Source organism: Engystomops pustulosus, chromosome 10, assembly GCF_040894005.1.
Source record: "Engystomops pustulosus chromosome 10, aEngPut4.maternal, whole genome shotgun sequence".
Classification (NCBI taxonomy): domain Eukaryota; kingdom Metazoa; phylum Chordata; class Amphibia; order Anura; family Leptodactylidae; genus Engystomops; species Engystomops pustulosus.
Window position 1 is genome coordinate 86,570,864 of NC_092420.1, and position 19,555 is coordinate 86,590,418.

General features: G+C 45.9%; 1 protein-coding gene across 2 annotated transcripts in view; it reads right to left on the reverse strand.

The window, feature by feature from the left end:
- SPATA6 (spermatogenesis associated 6) overlaps positions 1-19,555 on the reverse strand; it is a 56,290-nt gene that overhangs the window by 22,455 nt on the left and 14,280 nt on the right. For both annotated transcript variants that reach the window (XM_072127174.1, XM_072127173.1), the window contains exon 7: positions 6,204-6,373. In XM_072127174.1, coding sequence (XP_071983275.1) covers positions 6,204-6,373 — 170 coding nt within the window. The remainder of the gene's footprint in view (positions 1-6,203; positions 6,374-19,555) is intronic.

The following is a 19,555-nucleotide window of genomic DNA, read 5'->3' on the forward strand; positions in this document are numbered from 1 at the left end:
ACGGGCCGCCACAATTTCATCCGATACATGGGGACAGGTTTTTGGTTTCGTATACCCAACCCCCTGTACTGGTTTTGATTTAACCATGGTATTCAGCCAAGAAAGTTATATTAGGCTGCTCAAAAAGTGTGGAAAAAGGGAGATTGCCAGAAAACTGGAATTACCTCCTTCCCCAGAACCAGGTGGTTTTCCCTGGAAAACCAATTTAAGGAGTATGAGAGTCCTTGAGCAGTAATGAGCGCCTTTCATACCATTGGAGGCCACAATGGACTGCATCCGTGTATGGAGCTTGTACATGTGGCCCAAAACCCGTGACACCATCCGCCCTAAGTTCAAGACTTGGACCAAACTTATAAAGTGAGGAGACTCCAGATAACAGGGCCTGTAAATTCAGTTAAGTACAAAGATAAAGCACTGAGCAAATGTCAGCAGTGAAGACTAATAAAATCTCTTATTTCTCTTCTGCTTTTATTGTCAAGGAGAAGGGAACTGCAGAAAAAAGCAATGAAATATAAGACTGCAGGACGTGTAATAGACATCAGGTTTTATTTCCAGCCAGAAAGTAGATTTTGATTTAGCGAAGCTTTGGGAGAAGAACTTTAAAAAGTGAAGCTCCGCCTGATATTTGCATTACTGTAGGAAAAAGTTACCATAACCTCATTCCGAAATTCCCAATTCCAGCCGCCATCGATTCTTATGTCCTGGAAGGGGATGTCAACATTGATTAAACATTTGAGTAAGGTCATCACTAAATCCAATCACAGGCCTCAACGCTGCTCCGGCACAGATGGCATTCGACTGGAGTTACAATGTTACTTTTTACTGACTGCAGCAATGATCTTTCCCGAATGGGACATCATCGGGAGGACTGAACAGCCAGGGGCAAACCATTTCTGCTAGCCGGGGTGCGCTGCGAGTTGCATCTCCATCTATATGCTCCATACCATAAGCATACAGTCAGGGAGGCTGAGCTGTGAGTTCCTTATATATAACTGTGTTACAGGAACAGGTCTGATTATTAGTAGTACCACATCTGCTAGCCGGGGTGAGCTGTGAGTATCCTCTCCATCTATATCCTCCATACCATAAGTATACAGTCAGGGAGGCTGAGCTGTGAGTTCCTTATATAGAAGTAAATGGCAGGAACCAGTCTGATTATTAGTAGTAGCATATCTGCTAGCCAGGGTGTGCTGTGAGTATCCTCTCCATCTATATCCTTCATACCAGAAGTATACAGTCAGGGAGGCTGAGCTGCGAGCTCCTTATATAGAACTGAGTGACAGGAACCAGTCTGATTATTAGTATTATCATATAGGCATTTTCTAGCTAGAGGTTTTCTCGAAGAATCCTCTCCATCTATATCCTCCATACCATAAGTATACAGTCAGGGAGGCTGAGCTGTGAGCTCCTTATATATAACTGTGTTACAGGAACAGGTCTGATTATTAGTAGTACCACATCTGCTAGCCAGGGTGAGCTGTGAGTATCCTCTCCATCTATATCCTCCATACCATAAGTATACAGTCAGGGAGGCTGAGCTGTGAGTTCCTTATATAGAACTAAATGGCAGGAAGCAGTTTGATTATTAGTAGTATCATATCTGCTAGCCGGGGTGTGCTGTGAGTATCCTCTCCATCTATATCCTTCATACCAGAAGTATACAGTCAGGGAGGCTGAGCTGTGAGCTCCTTATATATAACTGTGTTACAGGAACAGGTCTGATTATTAGTAGTACCACATCTGCTAGCCAGGGTGAGCTGTGAGTATCCTCTCCATCTATATCCTCCATACCATAAGTATACAGTCAGGGAGGCTGAGCTGTGAGTTCCTTATATAGAACTAAATGGCAGGAAGCAGTTTGATTATTAGTAGTATCATATCTGCTAGCCGGGGTGAGCTGTGAGTATCCTCTCCATCTATATCCTCTATACTATAAATATACAGTCAGGGAGGCTGAGCTGCGAGCTCCTTATATAGAACTGAGTGGCAGGAACCAGCGTGATTATTAGTATTATCATATATGCATCTGCTAGCAGGAGGTTTACTGTGAGAATCCTCTCCATCTACATCCTCCATACCATAGGTATACAGTCAGGGAGCTCTTTATTTGTAACTGTGTGACAGGAACCTATCTAATCATCATTTGTAACTGTGAGAGGAACTTACCTTGTGGAGAGTTCTTGTGGTGAATTGCATCATATAGAAATAACTGATGCCTGTTATGCCACACATAGATCACGATAGACTCAATTACAATAAGTGGGACACCTGAAGCAGTTCTGAATCTATATGTGTATTTTATGTTTCATGTGTCCATGGCAACAGACTACAAAGAATCAATGTAGTCTGATCCTAAAGTTATTTCACCATATAGGTCTTCCCTAGTACAGATACTTGTTAACTTCTCAAATGTGGTAGGAGAAAGAAGGAAGAGAATATATGACTCCGGAATCAGACTACGCAGGGTTTTGTTTGTAGTCTGTAACCACGGAAACTCACAGGTCTGCAAAGTAACTGTAGTCTCTACAAAAAGGAATTTTAATAAAACGGCCAAAACGGTTTCCATTTCCAATAAACAGGAATAATAGGAAACAATCAGTTGCAAAGGCGACCTCTACATCTAATGAGGGGGCTCTATGATTTTTGTACTGCACTATTTTTTATTTTTTTTGGCTTCTAAGCTAAAGAGATATGAGAGTGACTTCTCGCTTCTTGTCAGGGTTTATAATTTCGGTAGGAGAGCGCCGGCTCGCCAGGAACATTGTTTGTTTAGCAGCATCCCACACATCTGAGAGAGAGAGATCTGAGCTCAGACCCAAAATAATTTGAATTTTTATAGCGCTGTGCGGCTGGATGAACTGAAAGTCATTTTTTTTTTTCCAGATAGGTCTTGGCAGCTTTAGCGAGGCAAGTCTGACAGGATTGTGCGGTGTAGATCAGAGACGAGCACAGAAAATAATACTGAATATTAACAAAAAAAAAAAAAAAAAAATTAAATTTTTTAATGCAAATTTTCGAGTTTTTCGAAAATACTGATCAATACTATTAGATTGCTGGATGGGAACTATTCATTGCAGCGCCTATAACCATAGTCCCAATCCATAAGTAGCATTGAAATTGGCATTAACCCCTTAAGGACCCAGCTCATTTTCACCTTAAAGTACTGAACTGATGGTAGACGCGTCCCAATAAGAAGAGGTTCCCGAGAAGCATCGCAGCGGGGGGCATATGTGGAAAACGTATGGGCGCCACAGTCATGTTTGGCCGCAGTGCCTAAAGGGTTAAACGGCTGGCATCGCGGCTATAGTGATCCCAGATGTTACTGTTGGAGCTCAGCTGTTGGATACAGTTGGGCTTTCACAGTTAAGGACGAAAATGTACGTTCAGTGGCTTGAATTAGCCGCCGACCTGGACGTACATTTTCATCCTGGGTGGGTTAAGGGGTTAAAGAGAATCAGTCAGGGCAATTTTGGGACACTAAATCACCCATAGGTCCTTATAAACAGAGCTATGGAGTCATAGCCAGTAGTGTTATAAAAATTACGAAATTGGTCACAGGGGATGCATTGTCATACTGCTCAACTTAAAAGGGAACCTGTCACCGCAGTTGCACATATACAGCCAGTGACAGGTTCCTATAGAGCTTCATTAACTTACTGACCCCCTTCTTTTATCTAAAAATTGTTTCACTTACATCCACATAAATCACCTTTTATCTTATATTTCCTGGCATCTGAGGGGGCGTGTCCTGCTCAGCCGGGCCCCTCCCATCTACTCCTCCCCATGCCTTATGTCTCCTTACTGGTCACAGTTCATGTCATGTGACCAGAGTGATATCATCTCAGGTCCTTAAGCCTCTTAATAATAGAAAACTGTACCCCATGCATATATCTGACCACATGAAGTCACAACAGCCGCAATGGACTTCTACTCCTCTCTATCCTCCATGGAGGCTGTTGTGATTTCATGTGATCACAGACCTGGTGTACAGTTTGCTATTCTTAAAAGGCTAAAGGACTTGCGATGAGGTCACTGGTCACATGTCATGAATGTAACACAAGGCACCATGTAAATATTTTTACACAATATTTCCCATCTGTACATAGAGCTTTATATGTCTGTAGTTGAATATTAGCAGACAGTCCCCAAGTAGAAGGAGGCAGAGCAGTCATTTGAAGAGACACAGAGCTGACAGTCAGAATAATGGGGAGTGGCTCACTGGTATCTCTGACTCTTCTCCTCTCTCAGGCTGCCAGAGATGAGTCAGAAAAGCTAATTTACATATCAAAATGGCTGTAACTAAGGTACAGGGCCCCACTGGCAGCTAATTTTAGGTGATAAGGGGAGGACTTGTAACCCTTTATCAGCAGGCAATGTTAGAAATGATAAATACCACACATTCAGACCAGACAATAAAAGTGGATGGTCCAAGAGTACATAATAAATACTGGAGACCCCAGAGCAGACAATGATCATAACAGAGAGATCCCCAGAGCAGTCTCTGGGCCCTGACGCTGCGCATTCATCCAGTATCAGGAGTCAGGACACAGAGCAGAGTGGCTGGAGAGGAACCGGGAGAAGTGCTGATAAGTACTTACCACTCCTGGGTCTTCTCCTGTCCCTCATGGAGGTCTGTTCTGGGTCCTGGCGCCACTCATTCATCCAGTATCATGAGCCAGAACACAGAGCAGAGTGGCTGGAGAGGACCCGGGAGCAGTAAGTACTTCTCAGCTGCACTCACCACTACCGGGCCTCCTGCATCAGCAAACAGTAAAACTCATATAGAGTGATTTCAAATAGAGTGAACTTTTTCTAGTGTTTATTTAGGTTAGCGTTAATGATTATGACTTACAGTCAAGGAAAACGCAAGTCATTATCCCAGAAAATTTGAATAATAAACCCCAAAACATCTGCAAAGGCTTCGGTTTAAAAAGTCTGGTTCTGCAGGGACACATCATGGGGGAAACTGCTGACATGGCACATTTCCAAAAGGCACTCATTGACGCGCTCCACCAGGAGCTCCACACAGGGAACACACCTCTCTTAGTTGCTTCCAGAAGCCAATCAATGGTGGTCCAAAGTCTCAATAATTTTATATTGATAACCTATTATTTATAAAAGTTTATATATATATAATCACCTAAAAAAAACTTTAAACTGAACCTGATATTTGTAACCCGAGTTGTAGCACTTAACAACATACCAGTCCTTATGAGTTGGTGTTTTATTTTCCCATTGTTCTGTGGCCGATTATAATATATCGCCACCTATGCAGTGAAACCGATGTAGCACACCCTGTATGTGCTGTAGACCCAGCACAAAGCACAGTGAAGCCGGTTGGACTACTTTGGCTTCATTAAAGAGACATCAGATATGAGTCCAATGCTCCTTATCAGACTCCTCTGTAGGAAATTATAAAGGTTAAGGAGCATTGGACTCATATCTGATGTCTCTTTAATGAAGCCAAAGTAGTCCAACCGGCTTCACTGCGTTTGTGCTGGGTCTACGGCACATACAGGGTGTGCTACATCGGTTTCACTGACTGCATAGGTGGCGGGGGCACTGGACCAATGTAAGTATAAGTGTTTGGTTTATTCTATAGTGGGCCGAGACAGAAATAATATTGAGCAATGTAAAACACTAATCCAGGAGGACCTGTAAGTGGTTTAGTGCCCCAAAAAGCCCTGCCTGGTTCCCTTTAAAAATGAAAAGAAACAAAAAAATGAGGGAATAACAACAAAAAGGAAGAATATAATACAAAAACTAAAAATTCTGAAGTTTGGGGACATTCAGGAAGAAAAATAATTTTTTTTTCTGGTTTACTGGAATTTCAGTGCAATAACTTTCATTGCTCCTCGCACCTTCCTGCCTCTTTCTTGCTTCCAGCGATGACTGACAACGAGTGACATCTACCATGAAAAGACCAAAGATACAAATCTCTCCCTTCAGAAATTCTAAGTGCTCAGCAACTTTGTATATTGAACAATTAGGCAGCGATTCTGCTGACTGCCTTCCTGCCGTATTAGATGGGGCAGCGTTCCCGAAGATTACAGGAAAAAAAACACAACACCTCGAGATTGATTTGTTCGCAACGTATCAAGGTCGCGCGCAAGACGTGCAATGCAGGGATGCGATTAGGAATTATTATAATTGACCGAATATTCTTTTGTATTACAAGAACGTAGATGGGGAACGGATGTTACCTCTCTCGGAGGGAGGATCGGCTGAGCACAGGACTGGGCGGGTGCCTCAGGACTGATGGTGGAGCGGAGCGAGACAGCGCCGATGTGGTCCTGGACGGTGACCTCTGGAGCTTTTTGTTATTGAAATTGTCCAAGGACATCTGAAGGTCATCCATATGCATCCTCGAGTCCTACAAAGAGAAGAGATCAAGGAGGTGACCAATCATTGATCTCACAGCAACTTCAAAACCCCAATAAATCAGTAAATACAGTGCAGGCGGTCCCCTACTTAAGGACACACGACCCCTAGTTACATTGTTTTATTGATCATCCTTGGTCCCATTCCAGCAAAAAATTGTCACTGGGGCAAAAACATTTTTTGTCTGGATCTACAATTATAAAATATAAAGTTTCGACTTACATACAAATTCAACTTAAGAACAAACCTATGGAACCTAACTTGTATGTAGCCCGGGGACTGCCTGTATAAACAAAAAAAAAAAAAATCCGTCCCAGATCTTGCTGAAAACGTAAAACGCTGCAGATTTTTTTTTTAGCTGCAAGTTCAGATTGAAAATCTGTAACACAACCAATGTAATTGTTTAGAGCCTGGGAGATCAGTGGTGGGGGGGGGGGGGGTAGCCCGATTCTCCCCGAACACAGAAGATGACCAGGAATCATGGATTTGGCACACTAAGTACATAAGCCAAAGATGTACAGAATTTTAAGGGTTTTTTTTTAGGATTTATCCTGCTCAGTCCCCTTCATCTTTTTGGGTCACATGACTTGTCTACTTCCTGTGCTGCCCGGCAGGCACTTCCGATCACAGGAGCAGCCCGTGCCATCAGTGATGCAGCCGTGCAGGTGGACCTGCGCTGGTCCCTGCTGTTCACTTAAAAAGTAAACTTTTTTTTTTGTTTATTCCTGATATGAAAAACAGTAAACTTGGTAAATTTCTTTTTAATAAAGTATATTTCAATCAAAATCCATCATGATAAACCAGGGACATTACTCATAGATCCAGGCACCGGGACTGTGGGAATCCTCTTATACCTGATATCCATGGCCTAATTTTTTCTTTTTTTTTTAAAAGTATTTATTTTTGCAATTTTGAAATTTTATACAATTAAAATAAACAAAATCGAAGAACAAGATTGTCTGTCACATATTTCTTTCCCCCCATTACAGGATTATTATACAACAGCCATGATAACAGTCAGGTTCTTGCTGCGTTCCAAAATTAACTGAGGGATATTACACAGTAAATGACAGCAGGATACTGCAGCCAGACATCTTGATACAACACAAATAACTATTGACACAAACACAATCAGTCACACACACACACATACCAGCACGCTCAGTCTCCTTCATCATGGAGAGGAGTGTATATCACACTTGATTATAAGGCAGTATGGGGAGTCACGCACCATCTGGACCAGATGCGATCAAACTTCTGGGGACACTTCCTGTTGGTATACAGGGACCGGTAGTGGGGAATGACACTGTTAATAAGTAGTATCCATCTTTTTAATGGAGGGGGCTCCTGGTCCTTCCAGGTCATCACCACCACTTTTCGGGCGTAGTATAAGACAAACCTAAAGAAAATTTTGTCATAGTGGCCATTGACAACTTCATTTATGATGCCGAGGAGACACACAGAGGGAGACAGTAAGCGTGGGAAATCAAAGTGTAAATTTAGGAACTCCAGCACTTCGGACCAGAAGACATGAACCCTAGGGCAGGACCAGACACAGTGCAGGAAGGATCCGACTTCAGCCTGACAGCGAAAGCAAAGGTCATTGGGCATTACTCCCATACGGAATAGTCTAGCAGGGGTGAAATATACTCGATGGAGGAATTTAGATTGGATCAGGAAGTCCCTCGCACTCACTACAGATGTGAAGTAGGACAGTTCGACCTCCCTCCAGTCATCATCTGACAGGTCCGGGATATCCTGTCTCCAGCGTTCACAGGCTCTATCAAACGGTCTGGACTTTTGCTCTTGTAGGAGAGCATAGCACTGAGTGAGTGGCTTAGGGAGGTCCGGGGAACTCATCAGAGTCTCTAGTTTGGAGAATTTCACTGTCAGGCTGAAGGAGCCGAATTGGGCTTTGAATGCGTGTCGCAGTTGCGTGTAATGGAAGCTAGCCGTATTGGGTACAGCATGTCTCTCCCTTAACTCATTAAAGCTGAGTAATTCTGCTTCCGGGGATAAGAGCTGACCCACAAATTTCACTCCCGCTGCCCCCCACATTGTCCAGCCCGGGAGGGAGAGGAAGTGAGAAAGCCACGGGTTGAGCCACAATGGAGTCCTAGGCGAGAGAGGGGGAGAGCTGCCTGTTTCTACCAGGGATTGCGCCCTACGCCAGCACACCGCTACCGTACGTAGGGGAAGTGGGGTATCAGATGGGGACTTGTATCTGTACAGCAGGTTTGTAAGGGCCTCGTAGGAACCTACCAGGGCACCAGCCAGTGCAGTAGCTGCATTACCCAAGTCTATATCTATCCACCACTGGGCATATACTAGCTGGGAAGCCAGGTAATAAAGATACAGATCCGGGGCAGCCAGTCCACCCCTAGCCTTGGGAGCCTGAAGCAGCGCTAAACTGAAGCGCGGGGCACCACTCTGCCAGTAGAAGGACCTGAGAATGCCGTCTATGCGTTTAAATAGGCTCATAGGAAGCAGTATAGGACAGGCATGGAAAAGGTATAGAAATTTGGGGAGGAAGATCATTTTAAATATGTTAATACGCCCGTACAAAGACAGGGGGAGAGTGGACCAGGCTTTTAGACGCGATTCGGTTGCAGTTATCAGGGGTGTAATGTTTAACTCCGTAAATGCCTGGACCTTGCGTGATACCTGGACTCCCAGATATTTAAGTGTGGACACCACCTGAACTGGAATGGGGAGGGAGTGTACCCCTACATCAGATAAGGGAAAGAGGGACGATTTGTCCCAGTTAACCCGAAGGCCTGAGAACCCCCCATAGCGTTCTATCAGGGACAGAAGGGATTCCAGAGAGGGGCCCACATCCCCAAGGTATACAAGTGTATCATCAGCATAGAGAGATACCTTTTCAATGATAGAACCTCTAGCAATGCCCCTAATGCCCTCGGAGTGGCGGATCGCCACAGCAAGGGGCTCAATGGCGAGTGCGAAGAGGAGGGGAGATAGTGGGCAACCCTGTCTAGTGCCCCTGGCCATAGGGAGAGTAGGTGAGATGTTAAGATTAGTCCGTACCCTAGCCTTGGGGTCGTTATACAGTAGTTTGACTAATGCTGTAAATCGAGGGCCAAAACCCATTCTAGGCAAGAGGGACCATAAATATGTCCATTCCACGGAGTCAAACGCCTTACAATTGTCTAAGGACAATATAAACCCAGGGTCCGAAGACTTCTCTGCCTCTGCAATGTTCAGGTGTAGTCTTTGTATATTTATGTCAGTTCCCCTCCCAGGCATAAAGCCTGTCTGGTCCGGGTGAACCAAGGATAGTATTACTTTATTAAGCCTTGTCGCCAGAATTTTTGCTAGTATTTTAACATCTGAGTTTAGGAGGGAAATTGGACGGTATGAATCGGGAAGAAGCGGGTCCTTACCAGGCTTAGGAAGTACTACAATAAGGGCCTCTCGCATGGAGTCGGGGAGGGAACCACTGTCAAACGCATCGGAGTACAGTCTGAGGAGATGGGGAACCAGAGTCTCACAGTTATCCCTATACCATTCACCACCCAGCCCGTCAAGTCCAGGTGTCTTACCGGGGGGCAACGATTGGATGGCCAGTTCCACCTCCTCCGCCGAGAGCGGGGCATCAAGCTCCGATGACTGTGCCGATGTGAGTCTCCAAAGTGGAAGACTGTCAAGGAATCTGGAAATCTCGACGGAAGAGGCGGACAATCTGGAGCTGTAAAGAGAGGAATAGAATTCATAAAATACCATGTTAATGGCCCGGGGTTCTGTGATCAATGCTCCGTTACCATCAGTAATAGAGGGAACGGAAGCACAAGGACGTTCAGCCCGCGAAAGATACGCAAGCAGCTTCCCGTTTTTATCTCCGAATTCAAAGATGGACGCCTCCCTGGCTAGCAGGCGCTTGCTGGTGCGCTCCTTCACTACAGATAGATGGTTCCTCTGCGCCTGAGCCCAAGTCTTTTTATTCCCCGGATTCGGTTTCTTTAGATACTCCTTTTCTGCGGTCACCAGTGCGGCGGTCAGCCTCTCCTCCTGCGCATTTAAAGACTTTCTATGGCCAGCTACACCTGACATGAATGCTCCCCGCACCGAGGACTTGTACGAGTCCCAGACTAGAAGGGGATCAGGATGGGTTGAGTGTACATCCCAGAACTCGCTGTGCGCTGCCCTAACAGTACTCTGGACCGCAGGGGACAGGAGCCAAGCCGGGTGCAGGCGCCATAAGCGGGAGTCGCTGGGGGGGCCTATAAGGAGACTGATGAGCAAGGCGGAGTGGTCTGACGCACTGCGCGGGCAATAGGATACCTGATCAACATGCTGCAACATATCAGGGGAGACAAAGGCCAGGTCAATCCGAGAGAAGCTCTTATGAACGGAGGAATAGAATGAGTATTCTCTCTCCTGAGGGTGCTTACAACGCCAAACATCGGCGAGGTCTAGAGAAGAGAGCCACTCATTCAGACGGACCGAGCCTGTGTCCAGACCACTTGTACGATCCAAGGAGGGATTAGGGACTGCATTGAAGTCACCAATGCAGAGTATCGGACTGGGAGGCATAGCAGCCAGTTTACCGGATATTAGGTGCAATACAGCTGGATCAAAGGGAGGAGGGACATAAATAGACGCTATAGTAAAAGTAAAGCCCCATAAGACACAATGTACGATCACAAAACGGCCAAAGTGATCCGGTGCTACCTGTATGACCTCTATGGGAAGCGCTTTGGATATGAGTATGGATACTCCCCTGGCGTAGACAGAGTAGGAGGAATGATAACCTCTAGCCACCCAGGCCCGCTTCAGAGACAGAACTTTTTGACCCGTAAGGTGTGTCTCTTGGATACATACAATGTGAGGGGCCTGACGCTTAATGACATCTAACATCAGAGCCCTCTTGAATTTGGAGTTGAGTCCCCTCACATTCCAACTCATTACCTTAAGTGAAGACATCTTAGCGGAAGGGAAAGGGGTGTGGGGAAGGAGACGTGAGCAACCAAGCATTCATCCTTTCATACCACAGAGACATAGACAGACAGACAACAGTGAGCATAACAAATATAACAGAACTGAACTAACAATCCCAAGAATACAAACCCCCTGTCTAACACCCTAACAGCAGTAGTGTAGACCTATACCCACTAACAGTCAAATAGTAGAACAGTGGTCCCTAACTCAAGACAAACCTACACCATTTGTCCCGGGACCCTCAACCCTTAATGTATATGAGATCAGGAAGTTATTAGGCAGCCATATTTTGCGAGAACCAAAGAGGAGATAGGTGAGGGGGGGGGGGAGAAAGGAGGGAGACGTAGGGAGGTAGTGGTAACAGGAAAGGGGGGAGGAGGGAGGAGGGGGAGGGAGAAGGAGGGGAGGAGGAAAAGGGGAAAGTGCCATGTGTGGCGCACTGGTCGATATGACCAAAAAAGAGGACTCAATCATTCACTGGGTACATTTTGTGAGGTACGCAGTATGTAAACAAATAGTAGATAACTGTAATAATAATCTGGGACCCCTAAATATCTATTCAAGACTAAGTCCAACACTGTCATTGCATATCAGATAAAAGGATATGAGTCCAGTCACTCAGGAGGTGCAGGCCTCCCAGCAGGAGCCCGCGGGGCTGCATCAGCCCAGTGAAGTGCTTCGGTTGGGCAGATGAAGAAACGAGTCTTCTGGCCGTCCACAATTCGGAGCTTGGAAGGGTACATCATGGAGTATTTATACCCCTTGTCACGGAGACGGGCACGAACCTCAGAGAATTGTGCACGCTGTTTCCTGACCGATGCAGAGAAATCAGGGTAGAAGGACACTCTGCTGTTGGCATAGAGAATTTCTCCTTTGATACGGACAGCCCTGAGGATAGAGTCCCTGTCCCTAAAGTGCAGCAGCCGGGCCAGGAAGGGTCTTGGATTGCCCCCTGGAGGGCCAGGGCGGGATGGCACACGATGGGCCCTTTCCACTGTGAAGAACGGGGAGAAGGTATCTGCAGGCAGCATATTTTTGAGCCAATTTTCAAAAAAGGATACAGGGTCAGACCCTTCCACTTTTTCGGGGAGGCCAACCACTCTGACGTTATTCCGCCGCAGGCGGTTTTCGAGGTCATCAGCTCTGTCGATGGATGCAGACATTTGGCGCTGGAGCTCTCTAATCTGTGTCGGCATAGGCCTCTGGACATCCTCCACCTCAGATATTCTTCGTTCAGTTTCGGTGATTCGCTCTTTAGCTTTGTGGACATCATGCCTTAGCAGAACAAAATCCTGTCGCAGCTCATCCACCTTGGTGACCAGTTTGGATTGGCACCCGTTTATGGCCGCCAGCACCTCTGCAAATTTGCGGTCCAGTTCAGTGGCCGCGTCAGGCGGATCAGCACCCTCTTCATAGCTTACAAGCTGCGGCGGGCTCTGGGAGCCTTCAAAGAGGGAGGGAGAGGAGTTTGGGGACCCCTGAGGAGAGCAGGGTTGTGTGCGGGAGAATCTCCCCAACTTTTTGGCAGCGTTTGACTGTATCTGTGCAAGAACGTCTTGTGATGTGGAGCATTCCTGCGCATCCAGGGATTCCAGGGACTGAAATGGAGGATCTTCATGGACGGATTCATCATCCGATGGAGGCGCAGACACTCCGGACGCTGCTTTGTGCAATTTAGCCGTTCTCCTCCGGTTACCCATGGCGTCTGGGCAGGGGGAGCCAGTGATAAACAATCGAGGAGCCTAGCGTCCAGTAATTAGCAGAAATAGAGTCAGGGCCCACGTGGGAAATTGCAGCGGCACTGCAAGGGTTAATATAAAACAAAAACCCAGGAGCAGGGGATCACTGGGAGTATGGTGGGCTGCACAGCTTGGGGTCCCCAGGTGAGAGGAGGGCAGCAGCAGGGGAATTACTTCCCTACCTTATTCCTGGCTGCAGTCCGGCAAGGGAGAGGTTAACCCTGCGCGCCTAGGCCTCAGGCAGCGCAGGGGGGTCCAGGAAGATGGCGCCTCCAGCAGGATGCAGGGCCGGCTGGAGCGCTGCCGCGATCCTCCGACAGAGTGGGTCAGCGGTACAGTGGGCCGGTGGCACAGCACGATGATCGGAGGGGGGTTTCCCTCCCCCGGTACTCCACACCGCACCGATATGCCGAGATGTCGGGCGGCTATGGTCCCGCCACCGCGCGGGACACGTGGGAGGCCGCAGGAGCTGGAGTGCGGGGGCACCGCACGGAGCCGGGGACCGCCGCGATACCGCCACCGAAGTGTGAGGGCAGGTACCCGCGGCACCGGGGAACGGGCTGGAGGGAGTACAGGTGGAGGATGGCTGCCTAGAAAGGGTGATAGGGTGCCGGGTCCCGGGAGCTCCGCGGCACACGTCCTCCTAGGTCGGCATCAGGCCACGCCCCCTCGGCCTAATTTTTTCTAAAATCAACTTTTAAAATGATGATAATGAACAGAAAAGGGCTCTGGGGAGTTACCAGAGCCCCTAGCGCTGTCGGCTCACAGGCACCCCCCCCCCCCTTCCACTGTGCGAGGCTAAAGCAGGCAGACGGAGTGGGAATCTGCAGCACTGAGGGTTTCTGGTAATACCCCCAGAGACCTTCAGACTCATTAGCATAATTTTAAAAGTCACTTTTGGAAGGAAGGAGGCCATGGATAACAAATATAAAAATATTACCATGGTTTATCATGTTTGGTTTTAAATGGTAGATTTCCTTTAAAGGGGCTGAGGTGTTAATGGAGCCTGGAGCCCCTCACGCTCATTTGCATACAGTCATTCATCCTGGTGGTAGATGTCCTTTAATATGTTTTACTCCGATTCTATGCTGAGGGACCAAGTGGGGAGGGAGAGACAGTTCAACAGCCTGTGAAGCGATTGCATGGAGGGGCTCTGGTAAGCCCCCAAGAGCCCATCTGACATAAATTTTTTAAAGATGATGCTACTATCAACACAAAACAGGGTCTCCAAGAACAATACCTAACAGCATCTACAGAGAGCCAAGAGCACAGCAGTGTGAGGACACAACCCTGGCGCACTACATAGTTAAAGGGGTTGGCCACTTTACCTCAGGTTTTTTTGTACTGTGTGTGAGGGCAGGGTATGAGGTAATTTCCCAATATACATCTAGTAATAGTTCTGCTCCGCTTTCTTGATGTGTAAAGTGAAGCCTCCTGTCTTTTACCTCATCAGCCAGACATTCCTGTACATAACATGGCTGCAGATGGAGGGTCATGTGATCTCTATCTGTCCAGGAACAGTCGCGCCGCAGGGACCTTGAAATAGTATTCAGGAATATAGGATTAAGGTCCTGGCAGGGCGACTATTCCTGGACAGATAGAGATCACATGACCCTCCATCTGCGGCCATTTTATGGACAGGAATCTCTGGATGATGAGGTAAAAGACGGGAGGCTTCACTTTACATATGAAGAAACTGGAGCAGAACTATTACTAGATGTGGTAATTTACCTCATATCCTGCCCCCCACACACTTAGACAAAATACATGAGGTAAAGTGGCCAGCCCCCATGCTGTACATGAAATATTATAATTATATATTCAATCAATTAATCTCCACTTGAAAGATTCTCAACACAAAACACCAAATTTCGGATTTATTGGCACAGTAACACCTCACGCATCCATAAAAAAAAAAAAAATAAATAAAATATCATTGGCTTTTGTGACGGAGCAAGAGGGATGGGAATTATGAGGAAAGTCATTTAGATTTCTGTGCGCCGAAAATCCCATTAATCAGACGGGATGAGCCCATCGATATCGAGCGTTGTGCGACTCGGGGAAAAAAAAAAATCTTATCTGCATCGGGAAGTGTCCGATATCGTGTTTATTGTTTATTCCCGGCGTCGGGTTCATTCCGCGCACGTCCTGCGTTTAATTTCGCTGCCGCGCTGTGGTGTTTTTTTTTCGTCTGCTAATAAAGGTAGATTTCAATCTCCCTTTAGTTTGCTGGGAAGCGGCGGCTCCGGGCCATCCGGGGGGGAAGTGATGAATTGAAGAGCCACCGCCGCCGTCTCGCTGCGCCCAAAAGTTCCCGCTGTTTATAAAGCTTTTTTTTTTTTTCCTTCAAACAAATCAATTTTAATTAAAATCTCTATGATAAAACGGTCATGAATCATGGAGGACAGTCCAAGGAAAGTAAATTATATGGAAGGGGGGGGGGGGGGGGGAGATTATTGGAAAGCCTTTCTAGGAGGTTATCGGTACCGGTGAGAGGCTGGAGGCAGCGAGACCAGAAAATTGGAATTTGAAATCATGGCGTCTGCGAGCGGGAAAACGTCACCGGTGATTGTACAATACTGCGTAGTGGAGGGGGATCCACCTCTCGTTGTTTGTATGGCACACGCATATAATGTAGCGCTGTACTGCTACTTGTCTAAATTTTACATCTAGGTCACGTGCCCTTTATTTACTGAAAAACGGGCATCTCGCTCCTTCCTTGTACAGTCACCAATTTAAAAACTCCCTTGTGCATCACTAATAATTGTCCCCCAGCAATCAGGAAGTGGCCGGAAGAATAAGGGTTCCTACCTAGATAGTTCCTACGAGGCCGTTCAGAGTTTCTCGTGTTCCTGACCTTAGACTGTTCCCCGACTTCACTTCAGAAACTCGTCTCTGACCTTCTGTTCTCCTGTGTTGACCCTGACTACGAAGTTTTGCCCCCCCCCCCATCCCCAACCTTACACTTAAAGGGGTCGTCCACTTTCAGCAAATAATTAATATGGTTTGTGTAAAGAAAAGTTTTTTTTCCCCATATAGTTTCTGTATCAGTGTCCTCATGGTTCTCAGGATCTCTGCTTGCTGTCATTCTATAGGAAGCTTTTATGTTTACTTCCAATGGATAGAAATCTGTCCATGGTCACACAGGTGCACGGCTCGTTATATTAAACAGCTCTGATTACTCTCTGTGATACTAACGAGCCGTGCACTTGTGTGACATCACATGACCATGGACAGGTTTCTATCCAGCTAAAGTAAAATTAGAAGCTTTCTATAGTAAGACAGCCAGCAGAGATCTAGAAAATTTTGAGGAATTGATACAATAGATATATTGGAAATTGTATTACTTTTGCTTACAAAAACCATATTACCGTAATTATTTGCTGAAAGTGGACAACCCCTTTAATTCAACCATGCATGAAAAATGTCAGCCTTGACCTCATTTGGTTTCAAACAACTCCATGTCGGAACCCAGACGCGAGCTCCGAGCTGGCACAGAAGTTTCGGTTCCTAAATGGTCATTTGGTATTGTGCCGAAGCATCATGGGATTGATAGCAAAGGAATAAAATTGAAATCTAGTCTTTTTTACATAATACATAAAATCAAAAATCTGGTGCAGTGATTATATAAGTTGTAAAGTACAGCATGTTGAAGGGGGCAGAGAGGGAAAATTGTGTTTCCACTGGAGATCTTAAAGGGGTTGTCTAGGAGTTAAAAAAAAAAAAAAAAAAACACATTAGGAGCTGTTGGTCCTGATGTTCCGCGCCGCAGTCCATCTGATTTGTGAGTGGCCGGCTACGCCCACCCGTCCCTAATTCTCAGCACTGTGCCGTGCGCTGGGATATGGTGTTGGGTGGGCGTGGCCAGAAGCTCCCCGAGCACAGTCAGGACAGCGGCGCAGAACATCGGGATCGACTAAGGAGATCAGCTTTATTTTTATTTTTAGAAACCCACCCCAGCCCCTAAATGATTCGCAACTCTTGGACAGCCCCTTTAATTGAAGGAGTTGTCCAGGGTTTGAAAAACATGGCCGCGTCCTCACAATTGCAGCTCCTCTCCTGACCACGGGTGGTGCGTGGTATTGGAAGCAAGCTCTATTCATCTCTATACAGCTGAGCTGCAATACCGCCACAAAACAGTCAGGTGCTTGGCAATGTTTTTGGAAGAAAACAGCAATAGTTTTGAAGGTTTTTGAATTTTGAAAGGCTCAAGGAATCTGAACCAGTTATCTTGTATCAGCACTGATGAGCACAAGAACCTCAGAACAGTGCCGATTACAGATATGTGCCCGGAATTAAGTTGTTTGCATACATTTTCCCCCAAATCCACCAAAAAGCATAGTATTTTTTCAAGCCCAAAAAATGCTTGCCCTATAATAAAAGAACAGTGTGGGTAACAGGTTTCCTCTGCAGCTCCCTCCCCCCCTCTCACAGCAGATCACTCACAGACTAGAGGAGAGAGACTGCAGCTACAGACCCGGATTTATTGTATCACTCAAAGTGGACTTTATGGTAAATGAAATGAGGTTTTTTAGACATAGACATATACAGAGAGCATGCGGCCAAGGAATGGAGCAGCAGAGGCGCCCGCAGAGGACAAAAGATGACACTTTTCCATGTAAAGATACATTGCAAAGTTTTATATAGTCAAGTGCACTGCAGATTTCTGTGAATAAGACCAATTAAAGAGAGGTATACTTAGAAGCGCTCGTCACACACAAGTTCAATTTCATTCATTAGCCATTGTCATCCGCAGCCCTGTCATAACTACAGCAAGTCATACCCATCGGAAAATCAATGGAGCGCAAAAGCCCAAATATGATCACATCACATTTCAGCTGCACCAATTAAAAGCACAATCTACTTGCTTACTGAAATATTTTAATATGCAAGTGCTGTTGCTGATTTATTTTTCTAACTCCATGGATATGTGACGCAGGGGTCCCCTGCTATGAGATCTGAGATCATGTCATAAGACAGGGAGGGAGCCACTCACTTCTACCAGTGTCATGTGACCTTTGATGTCAAACCCACCCCTAACTCAGGTAAGGGATTGACATCAAAGGTCACATGATGTTAAGGGGATGGGTTATGGAAGCGTTTACATACAAGGTCACATGATTGAAAAGAGATGGGTTAGGTAAGGGTTTGACATCAAAGGTCACATGACGGCAAGGGGATGGGTTAGGGAAGGGTTGGACATCAAAGGTCACATGATGGCAAGGGGTGGGTTTGACATCAAAGGTCACATGATGTTAAGGGGATGGGTTAGGGAAGCGTTTACATACAAGGTCACATGATTGAAAAGGGATGGGTTAGGTAAGGGTTTGACATCGATCATGTGACCTTTGATGTAAAAACTTCCCTAAACCATCCCCTTGCAGTCAAGTGACCTTTGATGTCAAACGCTTCCCTAACCAATACCCTTGCAATCATGTGCTTAGACATAAATCGGGAAGGGCAGGAGACAGAGATTCAGGTGGGACAAGAGGTGGGGAGTGCCAGCCATTCAGTGAGCAAAACCTGCTACTACCTGTAGGTTTTGCATGGACAATAGTAGCATAACTGGGCTCTCTAAATGAACAGGGTACTTCTGTTCAACCTATCTTAAAGGGATTGTCCTGGAATTTTAAAAAAAACATCTGGCAATGTTGCGGAGCCTACAGTCGCACATCTGCTACAGCAGGAGTTTCAAGCTGTAGAAAGCACAAAGCTGTTGACATGGTGTAAACCATAAGTAACAAGCAGCGCCCTGGTTGAATGTGGATGCTGGGGGAGTACAAGTGTTTTGAATTTTTTTTTTTTTTTTTTACAGCCTTGCAACCATACATACATTTTTTTTTATATTTATATCTCCGGGAAACCTTTTAAAAGGAAAGGGAGAGAGTTTTTAGCACTCCTTATGGTGGTGGATTAAGATTTTCCCATATTTTAACACCTTGAACAAATATGTCTTAAGATTTGCATACATGATGCAAATCAAAAATCGAATTGATCGACCCATTGAAGAGAACGGAGCACACACAATGCGAATTGGCTACCATCACTGTATGATCACTTGGGCTGAACTGTGGATGGGCTCCACTATACTGTGAGGGATATAGACAATTATACACGTGGAACTCGCACCGTTCCTGTGGATATAAGATCCATGTCCAAGGAGGCAATGCCACTGACTGGAAACCCCCTGTAATAGCTTTATTATTCCAACCAAAAATCAGCCTGATCCATAATGAGGATTCCATATTGTGTTATACAAAAGTTGTGCCTATAGATTAGTGGCAGAAATCAATTGGGAATAGAAGAGAAAACACATCATTTACATTTCAGACAGAAGAAAAAAAAAAAAAAAATCTGTCTCTGGGGAAAAATGTCTCCAGGCTGCGAGTGGTGCGAGTCAATACTGTGTAATAATGTAAATCATTGGGGAACTGCATCTCCTCGCTGGATGTTCACAGACTCCAGATCATTCACCAGGG